This window comes from Prionailurus bengalensis, chromosome E3 (genome assembly GCF_016509475.1).
Source record: "Prionailurus bengalensis isolate Pbe53 chromosome E3, Fcat_Pben_1.1_paternal_pri, whole genome shotgun sequence".
Classification (NCBI taxonomy): Eukaryota; Metazoa; Chordata; class Mammalia; order Carnivora; family Felidae; genus Prionailurus; species Prionailurus bengalensis.
Window position 1 is genome coordinate 37,814,480 of NC_057357.1, and position 13,101 is coordinate 37,827,580.

The 13,101-nt window shown below is 56.9% G+C and overlaps 2 protein-coding genes across 15 annotated transcripts in view; one reads left to right on the forward strand and one right to left on the reverse strand.

Annotated features, from left to right (window-relative positions):
• The window catches only part of ANKS3 (ankyrin repeat and sterile alpha motif domain containing 3), a 35,187-nt gene extending 25,073 nt beyond the window's left edge, over nucleotides 1–10,114 (forward strand). For 4 of the 10 annotated variants that reach the window (XM_043560648.1, XM_043560644.1, XM_043560651.1 and 1 more), the window contains 10 exons: nucleotides 651–809; nucleotides 3,560–3,697; nucleotides 4,249–4,358; nucleotides 4,654–4,830; nucleotides 6,984–7,108; nucleotides 7,656–7,797; nucleotides 8,261–8,433; nucleotides 8,779–8,864; nucleotides 9,323–9,406; nucleotides 9,606–10,114. In XM_043560648.1, the coding sequence (XP_043416583.1) occupies nucleotides 651–809; nucleotides 3,560–3,697; nucleotides 4,249–4,358; nucleotides 4,654–4,830; nucleotides 6,984–7,108; nucleotides 7,656–7,797; nucleotides 8,261–8,433; nucleotides 8,779–8,864; nucleotides 9,323–9,406; nucleotides 9,606–9,685 (1,274 nt within the window). In that variant the 3' untranslated portion in view covers nucleotides 9,686–10,114. Of the gene's footprint in view, nucleotides 1–650; nucleotides 810–3,559; nucleotides 3,698–4,248; nucleotides 4,359–4,653; nucleotides 4,831–6,983; nucleotides 7,109–7,655; nucleotides 7,798–8,260; nucleotides 8,434–8,778; nucleotides 8,865–9,322; nucleotides 9,407–9,605 lie in introns of those variants that run through there. The other 6 variants (XM_043560649.1, XM_043560645.1, XM_043560650.1 and 3 more) reach the window with 4 other exon arrangements.
• A 273-nt stretch (nucleotides 10,115–10,387) lies between these two features.
• NUDT16L1 (nudix hydrolase 16 like 1) lies at nucleotides 10,388–13,101 on the reverse strand. Of its 5 annotated transcripts, none has more exons than XR_006294251.1 (4): nucleotides 12,778–13,081; nucleotides 12,371–12,701; nucleotides 11,497–11,719; nucleotides 10,388–10,676 (listed from the first exon to the last, which is right to left on the reverse strand). XR_006294251.1 is itself a non-coding variant. In XM_043560663.1 (4 exons), exons 1-3 carry the CDS (start codon nucleotides 12,925–12,927, stop codon nucleotides 11,498–11,500), a joined length of 633 nt encoding a protein of 210 aa, XP_043416598.1. In that variant the 5' UTR covers nucleotides 12,928–13,007; the 3' UTR covers nucleotides 10,388–10,676; nucleotide 11,497. The 5 variants fall into 5 exon arrangements, 3 of the variants coding, with proteins under 3 accessions (XP_043416598.1, XP_043416600.1, XP_043416599.1); XM_043560663.1 differs by having other exon boundaries at nucleotides 12,441–12,701; nucleotides 12,778–13,007; XR_006294252.1 differs by lacking the exon at nucleotides 10,388–10,676 and adding an exon at nucleotides 10,683–11,273 and having other exon boundaries at nucleotides 12,778–13,101.

Sequence of the window (13,101 nt, forward strand, 5' to 3'; positions counted from 1 at the left end):
CACCTGGCACACACGGCTGCCATGTGCCACTTGCTTCCCCAGAGTGCAGGTTGAGAATATACAGTTGTGAAGTTGTGAGTGATTTTGCCATAGGTCTGTGAAGAGACGCTTGTTAAGAAATTCTGGAAACCTGGACAAAAAGGAATAAGAACTAAGACTCCCTCATCGTGACAAACTTGTTCAGTTCAGACTCTTGCTTTAGCAAGCTTGCTTTCTGCCCAGATGTCCCCGTGGCCCATCTGAGCAGTGGACTAGCCCATTGTGGTATTTCTTTCAAGGGACATCGTGGGAAACACACTTTTTTTTCTTCTTTTTTTTAAATTTTTTTTTAACATTTATTTATTTTTTGAGACAGAGAGAGAGAGCATGAACAGGGGAGGGTCAGAGAAAGAGGGAGACACAGAATCTGAAACAGGCTCCAGGCTCTGAGCCATCAGCACAGAGCCTGACGCGGGGCTCGAACTCACGGACCGCGAGATCGTGACCTGGCTGAAGTCGGACGCTCAACCGACTGAGCCACCCAGGCGCCCCTTTTTCTTCTTAATTTGTGAAGATCAATAACGATGATTTTCTTCCAGTGTGTACCATGAGGATTCATCAGTTAGTCCATCACTGAACAAAATGTCTTAATTCTGGTGTTTGACCCACAGAAAAATTTGAAGATCTAAGCTCTTCAGATGAATCCTGCCCTGTTCCCCAGAGACAGAGGCCCTGTCGGAAGAAGGGCCTCAGCATCCATGAGGGGCCGCGAGCCTTGGCCAGGATCACAGCCATCGGCCTCGGAGGCAAGATGCAGCAGGCTTCCTGTGGTGAGCGCTCCCACTTCCTGATGGCTCTGTGGCGGTGCCTCCTGAGAGGCCGGCCTGACCGGAAGGGACCGTTCTCAGACTTCTGAGATGTGGGCCACCGGTGGGCGCTGCAGCTCCAGGACTCAAGATTGATTACAGTGATAGAAAGACATTAATCTCTAGCTAGTTTCTGGGTTTTGGTTCATCCTTTGATTTTCCTTTCCACTGGTTACAATTACAAATAGAACTTTCTCTTCAGCAGTGGAAATACAGCAGAGCTGGGATTTCATTCATCACGTGGTGGGACAGCTAGTACCAGGAAAATGTTCAAGTCCAGTCTCTGCCCCATCGCCAGCCAGAGCTGGACCGGCTCTTGCTCTCTTTTCTCAGAGTGCTGGATTTGAGAATTGTCGGATGGTGCACCTGGTGGGCTAGAACCTGAGCCCTGAGTTTATTCACGAATTGTCAGCTCCTCAGGTTGAGCTCAGTGATCTCGAGGAATGCAGGGGGTGCTTGTGCTCTTGTTCTGGCCCCAGTGATCAGACTCCGTGTAAGTGACATCTTCTAGTTACATCTTCTTTTTTAAAGTTTGTTTTATTTATTTTGAGATAGAGAGCACATGCGAGCAGGGGAGGAGCAGAGAGAGGAAGAGAGAGCGAGAATCGCAAGCAGTCTCTGAGTTGTCAGCTGGAGCCTGGCTCAGGGCTCAGTCCCACAAACTGTGAGATCATGACCTGAGCCGGGACAAAGCGTTAGCCGCTTAACCTGCTGAGCCATCCAGGCACCCTGGTGTGTTACATCTTCTTTGGCATCTGTCACCCTCAGTGCCCAGGCCAAGCCTGCTGGTCCATCAGCCTGGGTGGATGGGCTCCTCTCATGAGTGATCACCCCCAGGCTTGGAGACGAACTTTTCCAGTCACAGGAGACCATGTTTCAGTGAAGAGTATACAGTAGCTTGATTCCCTTCTCTGCCCCTTAGAGAGGAGTCTTGGCGCTGGTCTGGGAGCTCCAGGCCCACCTTCTCCTGTTACCCACGGAGGGGTAAGCTGACTGGGCCACTGGGGAAGCCACCCCCCAGCTGTGGACAGGTTGCTACAGGATGAGAGCACGCCTCCTCTCTCCTAGAGCGGTGCTTTTACAAGCACAGAGCTCTGGGGCATTTGGCTGGGCCGTTGCCCGTGAGTGGCAGAGTGTGTGTCTTCTGAGGAGTCCGTGCTACCTGTCCCACCTGAGGTATGGTGGGGACATAGGAAGGACAGGTCTTATCTCAGGCGGGGGGTGGCAGTTAATCTGTGTTGCCATATAACACATGCTTTTTAAAATGGAATTTGTTCCAGATACCAGAATAATCTGGCCAGAGCCCATTTATGCACAGGTCTTTTTTTATGCACCCAGAGAGGCAGAAAAACCTTCACCAAAGAGCAATGCTAGTTGTCCCTTGGTTGTGCCATTTCCTAGTTTTGGTTTACCTCTTACACTTTGTCCTTTTTTTTTTTTTTTTTTTAATTGTTTATTTTTGAGACAGAGACAGAGCGTGAGCAGGGGAGGGGCAGAGAAAGAGGGAGACAGAATCCAAAGCAGGCTCTAGGCTCTGAGCTGTCAGTGCAGAGTCCGACGCAGGGCTCGAACTCACGAACCTCAAGATCATGACCTGAGCCCAAGTCGGACGCTTAACCCACTGAGCCACCCAGGCGCCCCACACTTTGTGCTTTTTAAATTTTCTATAAGTGCATATTATTCTTTTTACCAGCAGTGGAAAAACACTTCTTTAAAAATGTTTATTTACTTATTTTCTGAGAGAGAGAGAGAGAGAGAGACGGAGGGCAGGTGAGGGGCAGAAAGAGAATCCCAAGCAGGCTCCAGGCTCAGGGCAGAGTCTGACACAAGGTTCAGTCCCAGAACTGCAAGATTGCAACCTGAGCTGACATAAGGAGTCGGGAGGCTTACCTGACTGAGCCACCCAGGAGCCCTGAAAAAACACTTTTGAATGATAAATAGCATGTGCTGATCTTCCTTCCTCCCTCCCTCCCTTCCTTCCCTTTCTTCTGATTGTAAATCTTGATCGCTTCAGAAAGGTGTAAAGAAGGAAGTAAGTTACCCATGTCGCCACCAGCCAGTCGCTTCTCTGCAATTAAGTATACTTTCTTTGGGGAAGAGGCAGGGGCAAAGTCAGAATTAAACCCTCTGGTTTGTATTGTCTTTTCTCCCGTTTTCTTCCTGGCAGATGCACTCGAAGGTTATGTAACTTGGTGTTACTGCTGTTAATTTTTAGCCCAGGGCCTGCCACCTTCCTGCTCAGCCAGATCTTGCTGGTTGGGGTTGATCGACCCAAGGAGGAGCCCCTGGATGTCTGTGTTGGAAAGTCACAGGGAGTGTGAAGGCTGGTGCCTGTGAGATGACATTTCCCGCTAGTGCTGTGGTTTCCCTTTGGCTCAGGAATCTGTAAACACAGCTGTCCGTTTCCTGCTTTGTCCACTTGGGAAAGCAACAGCACGGTGTGGTGGAGCGGGTGCCGGCCCTGACCCACATGCGCTTGTCCGGGGACACACATTGGTCTCCAGACCTTCAGAGTTCGTTTCCCCTCCTGCAGACTGCATGGTTGTGTCCAGGTTACTGTGGTGAGCGAACGGGAGGGAGAAAGGCCAGCTAGGAATTTTCTTTCAGCTTTTGCCTGGATCCTGGCCCTTCCCCCATGCTGCAGGTCCTCTCGGGTGGTTGAGTTTGTCTCTTTTGTGCTCATTTGGGCTTATGGCCCCCCCTCGTGTCCACAGAGCAGGTGCCTCCGCGGGGCTATGTCACCTTCAACAGCAGTGATGAGAACCCCCTGGAGGCGGGCGGCCTCTGCTACAGGGACGTCACCTCCCCAATCAATGACCGGGATGTGGAGAGCAGCAGCAGCAGCAGTCGGGGTACGTGCACCCTATACACGCACCCCGGCCGAGGGCTCACTTGGAGTTAGGAGCTCTTGTGCGCTGCCCCCCCTTCCCCCCTGGGGGCATGGGACTGTGGTGGGTCCAGCTGGTAGAGAACGGTGGGGTGAAGGGTACAGAAGGGCCCTGGCTCTTGTGAGGACCCAGAAGCCGGCAGGGGACAGGTAGGGTGCAGCTTCTGGCCCAGTGTCTGTCCACGCGGTATCTGGGGGAGTTGTCCCAGACAAGGTTAGCTCCTTGACTGGTGAGCCATCAGGGAAACGTCTGCTGTGTTACCTGTCGTTTGTTCAGTAGCCGTTTACTGAGTGCCAAGTGCGCCAAGTGCCGTTCTAGATGCTTGGCTTTATCAGTGAACGAAATAGGCAAACCCCCCGTCGCGTTAGGTGCGAGGGCTTGGGCCAGGCAGCCACGTGAAACAGAAGACACCAGTGAGCTGTTTCAGGAGCTGGTGAATGCAGTGGACGCTGGGCTCTGGGGAGTCCCCACGAGTGAGACCTGTGGTCAGGCTCTCCCGTCTTCACTGTTTTCAGAGGAGCACGCCTTCTGTGCCAACCTGGGGGTCGCGAGGCGCAGCAGCAGCAGCGAGGGCCTGGCGAGAGCCCCAGGAGTCAGCAGCGAGGCCTCTCTGGAGAGCAACGAGGTGAAGCTTCTCCTTTCTTGATCTGCCTCCCTCCCCTTTGCTGGTGTTGCAGGGGCTGCCTCCTTGGAGAGGGCGAGTCTGGAGACTGGTACTTTGTGCACGTCAGACACGCAAAGTCCTCACTGCCCTCCATGGATCTGGGCCATGCAGACCATGGTGCGGGTCACCAGTGAAGCCTCTCTGGCTGCTGGGGGCGTTTCACAACTGGGATCGTGGGGCGGAGAGGAGAGTAGATGCGGCCCCGTCAGCCGGGAGCCCCTCGGTGTTAACTCTGGACACACCCTTCTCACCACAGGATTCGGATCATGCGTGTCAAAGCTCGGTTCGCAAGCAAACTAAAAGTTACATGAAGACCAAGAATCGTTACAGCAACAGTGACGGCCAGTGGCCCGCCAGCACTGGGCCGGCTGGTGCAGCCTGCTCCCCAGCATCTGTTTCCCAGACGGAGAGGTCCCTCTGTTCAGGACCCCAGGTGAGATCGTCTGTGAAACTGGCAGTCACGCAGTTAGAAACGTGGCACGTGTAGTGCTTCACAAGGCCCTTACTGTGCACTGAGGATGGGCTGGGCCCCGTCGAGAGAGAGTGTGGAGAGATGGTTTCCCCCAGATGATCTGTGAGGCTGCTCAGGCCGAGAGGATTCCTCATGGCCACGAGTGCCAGTGCGGGGTTTCTGTTCCATCCCTTTCCATAGGAGGGATCTGTCTCTCTCCTTGGTTTCCGTACTCTCCTCGGCCTCCCTGAGCCTGGAGAAGAGAAAAAGTGGACTGATCTAGAGCTGCTGTCGGGAGTCAGGAGATGCACGTGAAGCGGAGATGAAATGGCATTTGATGAAAACTGCCATCTCTGCCTCCCTCTTGGGTTGCTGTGGCTCCCCCAGCTTCTTAGGGGTTACTGGTATGGCATAGCCACCCACGTCTGTTCATCGGGTTCTCTTGCTTTCTGGGAGCATAAGCGGTACAAAGATGAAAGAATGCATTTTTTGCCATTTGTTCACGTCCCAGCTCTGCTGTTCACTACAAGCTGGTGATCTTGTTGGCTTCTCCTTGTGACGCCTCCCGGGAGCCGTCTCCAGCGCCTGTGTTCCCAGGCTCACCGAGGGGCTACACCTTTCAGTTTCTTAAACGCGTCTTGATGGGAGAGTGGGCGATAGGTTCTTAAGGATGTTTTAGAAAGTAGGTTGAAGAAATTGGCAGAGTGACAACATTTGAAAATTTACTCCTCCATTAAAGGCAACAAAAAACTGGCAGAAGTAGTCAGAGTAGCAAAACCGAATCAACCAAAGGCTTTGAGCAACTTGAACATTTTTATTCGCAAGAAGTGGCCGACTGTCCCGAAGAACGGAAAGCTTTGTAGCTCTTTAACCTGCCCTGTTTCCATCCTCACCCCCAGTACCAAGGTAGCTGTGACAGCCACCACAGGGGGCAAAATGAAGCTGGACTCTTTCAAGGTTTCATTCTCTATTTTGAGAGTGAGCATACGTGTGAGAGCCAGGGAGGGGCAGAGAGAGAGAAATCTAAGCCTGCTCCGCACTGTCAGGGCAGAGCCTGATGCAGGGCTCGAAAACACAGACCTCTCAAACCGTGCAGTGATGACCTGAGCTGAAACCAGGAATTGGATGCCTAACCGACTGAGCCACCAGGCACCCCAAGACAAATGCTTTAGATCAGCTTCTTAAAATATGTTCAGTGAGCTAAAGGGAACCGTATCTAGATAGAGAATATCAACAAAATGATAGAAATAAAAACAAAATCTGTAGATGGAAAGTAGAATCACTGAAACGAAAGCTCCAAGAGAGGGCTCAAGAGCAGATTGGAGTGCATAGAAGGACCCACAAGCATGATCTAGATCCATTGAGATTATCGTGTCAGAGAAGAGAGGAAAGGATGGACAGAAACCTAGGAGACACCATCAAGCAGCCAGCGTACACATAATAGGGTTCCAGAATGAGGTCGGGAGCATAAAAAAATGTTTCAAAACAGCCAAGCCTTCCCAGATTTGATCAGAAACATGAATCTGCACATCCAAGAAGCTGTGTGAACTCTTAAGTAGGTTAGACTCAGATCTACGCCTAGATCTATCATAATTAGTCCAAAACCAAAAGAATCTTGAAGGGAGTGAGAGAAGGGAGTCTTTATACAAGGAACCCCCATGAGATTAACTGCTAATTTCCCATTAGAAACCATGGGGTCTAGAGGGCATTTGATGACAGAGTCAGATTAATGGAAGAAACAAACCAACCAAGAATGCTATAGCCAAGCAGAAACTGTCCTTCAGGAGTGAAAGAGAAATTAAGAAGGCCGCAGGTAAAAAAAAAGACTTAAGAGTTTGTTGCCTGCAGACCTGCCCTATGTGAACACGAACGGTGTCCAGGCTGTAATGAAAGGACACTGGCTGCAGGGACACAGGCAGGTGGGAAGTATCTCTGGACCACCTGCTCTGCCTGAGGCTGCAGAGGAGGGGGCTGCAGTCAGAGGTGGCCCACCGCAGAACTTGGGGGGTCCACAGGGCTGACCCGGCTTAGGTGGATGCAGTGACAGGATCTGCACCAAAGCACTGTCTTCTCTGGCCCCCGTGTCTTGGTGGCCCGCCCATCCTCTGACCCACCCCGGCTCCTTTGCTCTCCAGGACCTAGCCACACTGCTGGAGCAGATTGGGTGTCTCAAGTACCTGCAGGTGTTTGAGGAGCAGGACGTGGACCTCCGCATTTTCCTGACCCTCACCGAGAGCGACCTGAAGGAAATCGGCATCACGTGAGTGCAGAGGGGCCTCTGTGGCCACGCCCCCCTCGCTTCAGCCAAACATGAGGGGGTCGCTTAGCTCCCAACTGCCCAACGCTCCGATGGAACCACCTGTCCTGTCTGGGCGTCCCCTTGCTCTCTGCAGCCAGCTGTCCTCTCTCTGGTGTTCCGGCTGCAGCTAGCTGAGGTGCCAAAGGCCTGGGTCTGGTCCCCCGGCTGGCCTGGCTGCCAGTGCTGTGATAAGGGCACCCAGACGTTTTCTACCATTCACTTTGGAGAGCTTCCCGATTGGTAGGAGGCCAGTCACAGCCTAGCCCCGGCCGGCCTGAGCTCCCTGTTCAGGGAGAGCAGCAGCCAGGCTGGGGAAGGAAACAGGGCAGGCCAGCCCCTGCTGTGGTCACTTCTTAAGACCCTTTGTTTCTGTCATCTGTCCCAGGATCCGGGACCACTGTGCCCTTCCAAAATTGGAGTCTTTCCTAGGGGGCTGTCTTGGTGGAAGGCTGGCCTCCGTGGCAACTCCACACACAGCAGATCCTCATTCTCTCATTCACCCTTGCAGCTTGTTTGGGCCTAAGAGGAAGATGACCTCTGCCATTGCCCGCTGGCACAGCAGTGCCCGGCCACCCAGCGATGCTCTGGAGCTGGCGTATGCCGACCGGCTAGAAGCTGAGATGCAGGAGCTGGCCATCCAGCTGCACAAAGTATGTGGTGAGCGGGGCAGGGACCTGGACACCCACCTGCAGTGAGGGATGACACATTTGTGGAGACCGAGTGGTGGGGACAAATACCCAGGGGGAGCAGGAAGAAGCAGTCAGGGCGGGCGGTGGGACAGAAAGCATTACTGCTTGTGTGTAAATCTGGAGATGCACAGGCAGGCCCCAGGAAGACGGCTCAGAAAGGCAGGGGACGTTGGACAGGAGGTCAGCTGGACATAGGAGAGAAAGGGTGAGGTCAGAGCACAAGCAGCTGGCATGGATGTCACTGGGCTTAAGAGTAGGGATCCAAAGCAGGGGGTGCTCCAAGGTGGAGACAGGCGCTCCCTTCCTCCAGCCCAGGAGAGTGGGAGTTGAGAGCGAGTGGGTATGGCACAGAGAGGTTGAGGGGGACCCAGCCTGACCGGCCCTGGTCATTTGCCACCCCCCCTCCCCGCCTCTCCGTCTGCAGCGCTGTGAGGAGGTGGAGGCCATGCGAGGCCAGGTGTCGCAGGAGCAGGAGCTGCGGGCGGTGGTGGAGAGCTGCCTCCTGGAGCAGGACGGTGCCCGGAAGGACGTGCACGCCCAGCTGCAGGAGACCTGGGCCCTGGCCCGGGACGCTGCGCTCGTCTTGGACCAGCTGCGGTGAGTGGGCATCTGAGCTGCTCCCAGGCCAGACCCTGAGTCGCTGATTCCTCCAGATTCTTCAACCAGGTGGTTGTTCTTAAAGGCCTCTTGGAGTACTCGCCACCATCATCCGTTTCATTGTGGCTGTTCCTTTCCGCGGGGCAGACCCAGGCAGCAAATGGGGCCCCAAGCATCTGCAACAAAGCGCTCGGGCCCTCAGGGCTTGTCCCCGAAGGTGCCTGGTGTGCTTGCCCTGAAGGCAGAGCCCCACTGGCCACTCAGGGAGGTGGGGGTACGTGCTGCCCTGCTGGGGCCAGGGAGGACACCCTCCCTCTCACCAGCACTTGGCCTTGTGTCTGGCAGAGCTTGTCAAGCCGAGTTGTCAGCCAGAGTGAAGCAAGAAGAGTCCACCCGAGGGCTCCCCCAGGGCCCGGCCCTCCCCAGGGCTGGTAAGAACGCTGTCCTGGTCCCGGGTTGCATGGGTGCTGCCCCAGGCCAGGTTTTACCACCCGTTCCAGCAGTTACCACACTGACCCTCCCACTCCCTCCCTGCAAGAGATCCAGGGTGAGGGCTTCCTATCCCCGCCCATTTCCTTACCGTGCCTCCCTGGGGTGGGACTTAACGTCCTCCACAATGTTGTGACTTCTTCAGCCTGCAGTCGGAGCTACCCAGGGTCAAGCCTGACTGTCAGCCAGGGACCCTCACACTTTCATTCCTGGGGCTGCACCCTGATTGACCCTCCAGTCAGTGCTTTGGAAAAATAAGCAGGCGAACACATTTTGATAGAACATTGTCAAGCAGGTACTGACAGTGGGTGGGTCCCCTGGTGTCAGCAGCCCAGGACAAAGCGGCGGGGCCTGTGGTGACCACACAAGCCCTAGGCCCACCTGGCTCTCTGCCCCACAGATTCCAAAGGCTGGCAGGCTTCCCTGCAGGCTCTGAGCCTCCCCGAGCTTTCCGGAGCACTGGAGGATCGAGTCCAGGAAATGGGTGAGTCTCCCAAAGTGTCCGACAGCTGGTGGCCTCATCCCCATCCTGGGGCCAGAAGTGGGTAAACGGGGAATCCTAGTCAGCTCAGACCCCCAAGACAGCCCTACCATAGCCCACTGTCCACAAGGTCACGCATTCCTAGGCACCTCCCCCACCCTCCCACACTCATGAAGCAGCAACTAACTGCTCCCATCCTCAGGGCGAGTGCTATGCTCAGTGACCCAGAGCTTGGAGAAGCTGCAAGTGCTGAACGGGAAGGAGAACTGGCGGGAGCCTTAGCTGGGAGGGACGGTGAGTGTCCGCCAGCCCAGGACCCAGGCCGGAGAGCAGGGTGTACCGGGCAGCAGCGAGTGCCCACTTCAGTCTTCCCTGTCCCTTCTCAGAATCTGACGTTGGGTGACTGATCCACCCTGAAGCTGTGTGCCTGGAAGACAGGAGGGCAGTGAGCAAGCGGCTGCAGCAGGCCGGGCCCGAGCGGGGGCCAGAGGATCAGGCCCCCGGAGCAGCTGGCAGAGGCAGGACAGGGCAGTGAGGCCCACGCAGAGGCAGGACGAGGGCCTCTCGGCCAGAAGCGGGGGGCCAGGCCCAGAGCAGGCAGGGCCATGGGGAGACAGCGGGCCCCCATACACCACAGGCGCCACACTGAAAGGACCGGGCGCCTGGGTAGGGGATGTCATTGCTGGAAAATAAAATTTAAGATCTGCTGGTAAGGGACTCTGTTCTGGTCATGCGACATGCAGTACTGGCTGACAAACCAAAGCAAGGGGCAACCCTCCCCCCTTCAGCAACTCACTGGGACCCAGCCCCCTCTGCCAGGACAGAGACCACCACGCTCAGAGCAGGGCGGACTGGTTGCCCTCTCCTGTTCTGTCCCTCCCCTGGGGCTAGAGCTACGTGCACTCAGAGCCCCCTCGGTTCCACCAGAGCAATCTGAAGCGTGACGCGCGCGTGGCCCCGGTGCCCCAGGAAATGAGAGAGGAACGAGGTACAGGTATTTTATTTACAGAACGAAGTGCCTTTGCCCACACGTGCTGACTGCTTCACTGAGGCTTTAAGGTGGAACAGACGCTCAGGCTGGGCCGGAGCACAGCTCTCCTTACCAGGCCAAGCAGGTGCCGTGCAAACTGGTTTAGCTTCACTGAGGAGTCTTTGCAGACATAGGGCCGTAGGAGACGGCCAGTGGTGACCTTCCCATCTGTGGTGGCTCTGCTGTTGTCATTCTGCACACTCGGCCAGTGCTTCCATACCAGGTCCTGGAGCGGCCTGTGGACTGTGATGGGAATGGAGAAAGGGAGGCTTTCAAAGCCAAGGAAAGGGCAGCGAGCTCAGCCCAGGTGTAGCCAGGAACCCCAGACCAGGCACAGGGCCCAGCGCCACAGTGACCAGAGGGACGGGAGACCTATATCATCAGCTCCGTGCTGAATGGAGCCCAGCACTCAGGCCTGGCTCCCACCCTGAAGTCCGTGGGGAAGGGGGACCCCTCATGCACCCAGCCCTGGGCCTGTGGCCAGAACCAGACGACACAGAGAGCAGCCAAGACCAGACTTTGCTTTCTTTCACCAAATCCATCTACAGCTGGGCTTCGTGGCCCCAACTGACCTGGGGGACCGGGCCCCAATGGGGTAAAGGGGCTTTGAAGCCTCACAGCTCAGTTGACATACCTCAGAAAACAAAGCTAATGACCACCACCAAAGTTCACAGTACTGGGCCAGCTCTTCTCTAGGCCCTGGGGCTGGCTGGTGACAGGACTCAAAGGCATCCCTCCACAAGAATAAACGGATTTAAGGGTGTGTGTGCACCTACCCACCTGGGTAACTGGGTGGTCCCTCCACCAGCCCGTGTGTCTCATGTGGAGGAGGGTTAGAGCCTTGGGGTAGGAGAGAATGTCCTGAGCCTGGAGAGCCAGGTCCGGTGCAAACAAGCCACCTCCTGATCGGGGTGGGCTGGGCTCCCACTAACCTGGCCACCACCCAGTAGCTGTTCGGGGTGGTGGAGAGGACAAGATGCCCCCTCACCCCATGCAGTCATTCCCCCAAGAGTTCAGGGTACAGATAGGGCCAGGGGAGGGCAGGAGACAGCATAGAATCAACCTCAGGAGGAAGATGGGAGGAGCTTTTCCAGGGCTTTCTTCTGCTTCTCTGTGGCAGCAGCCAAAGCCTCAGCCAGCTTCTCCTCGGGCATCATGTTGAGCACCTTGAGGGCGAAGAGCAGCTGGTACTTGGCAGTGCTGGTAAAGGCGTTGCTCAGGAAGTTGGGAAAGCCACCGACTCGGTCCTTTTGGGTGTAAAGTGGAACACGCACAAGCCCCAGCACCTGCATGGAGAGGACACCAGAGTGGGACCAGGCCCCACGCCAACGGTGCAGCCCTAGCAGGAGGGGCCTGTGAGCTGCCAGGCCAGGACAAGACCAGCCAGGTTGCGAAGGACGTAATGGGAGACCCAGGCGGGGTCCAGTGAGGCGCAAGCCAGCGGCACCCTTGGAGCAGTGCAGCCCCTTTACTCCCCAAGCAAGTTTCAAAGCTGTCCCCATGCATCTTCCACCCTCTGCGTCCTCTAATTCCAGCCCCCATCCGCTGGCAGGAAGCCCCCCCAGTTCACACCCCATGCTCCCTCTTCCACTCGTGAATCCCAAACACCCCAAGTGTGACTCCCAGTGCTCCAGACTCTAAATAAAACCCACAAACCGTTAAGAGCCTTCACCCCAACCATGAGGTCCCGGCCCCTGAACGCAGCCCTAGTTTCCCACCTCCCCAGGAGCCACCACCCTCTCCCATCCCCCCACCAATCCCACTCCCCACTCCCAGGATTGGCAATGGCAGGCAGCAAGGCAGATGGAACACAGCCCCGAGGGAACCCCGGGCCCCCCTCTCCCACCCCTGCCCCCAGGTCCCTCTCCCCACCCTGATGCTGGAAACAGCGACACCCCACCCAGCCCGGCCAGGGGACCCTCAGGGGGACGTGTTACCCATCGGTGCCTTCCACGGGGCCAGAGCCAAACCCCGGGGCGGGGGGCGGGGCCCGGGCGGCGGCCCCACCTCCAGGCCGTGGTCGCGCGAATGCACCGCGCTGATTTCCACGGCGTGCAGCTGCTCCAGCGTCAGCTGCCGTGCGTACAGGTGCGCCACGACGCGGTGCGGGCCCTCGGTCAGGTGCGAGCTCAGGTAGTCGGCCTCCGTGAGGCGCAGGCAGCCCAGGCCCAGGCCCAGCACCCGGTTCAGACCGTCCTCCAGAGACCAAAAGCGCCGGTCCACGAAGCCCCCGGGGAAACCCAGCAGCCCGTCGAAGCGCATCTGCATCTGCAAGGGAGCGCCGGGTCACGGGCGCGGGGTGCGAGCGGCGCCCTGATCCCCGCCCGTCCACCCGCGTCCTCACCAGCACCGAGAAGCGCATAGGGATGCGGCCGAAAAGCTGCCCGGGGTTGGCGGCGTACAGCATGGCGTGGCACGAGTGGCTCCAGCCCGGCCCCAGGCGCATAGCTTCCACACGGCTGATCTGCTTCAGCTCCGGCACTGCCGCCGACATCTTGGCACTACCCCGGCTCGACTGGGGCGCCTCTCCTTAAGTGCATGCGCGGGCCCGCCCCCGCCAGGTCCGGCCAATCCGCAGGCAGTCGCGTCCCTGGGCCCCGCCCCTCCACCAATTGCTGATGCCCGTCGGGGCCGAGCCCCTCCCGGCGCCCCGACGCGTCGTTGGGCG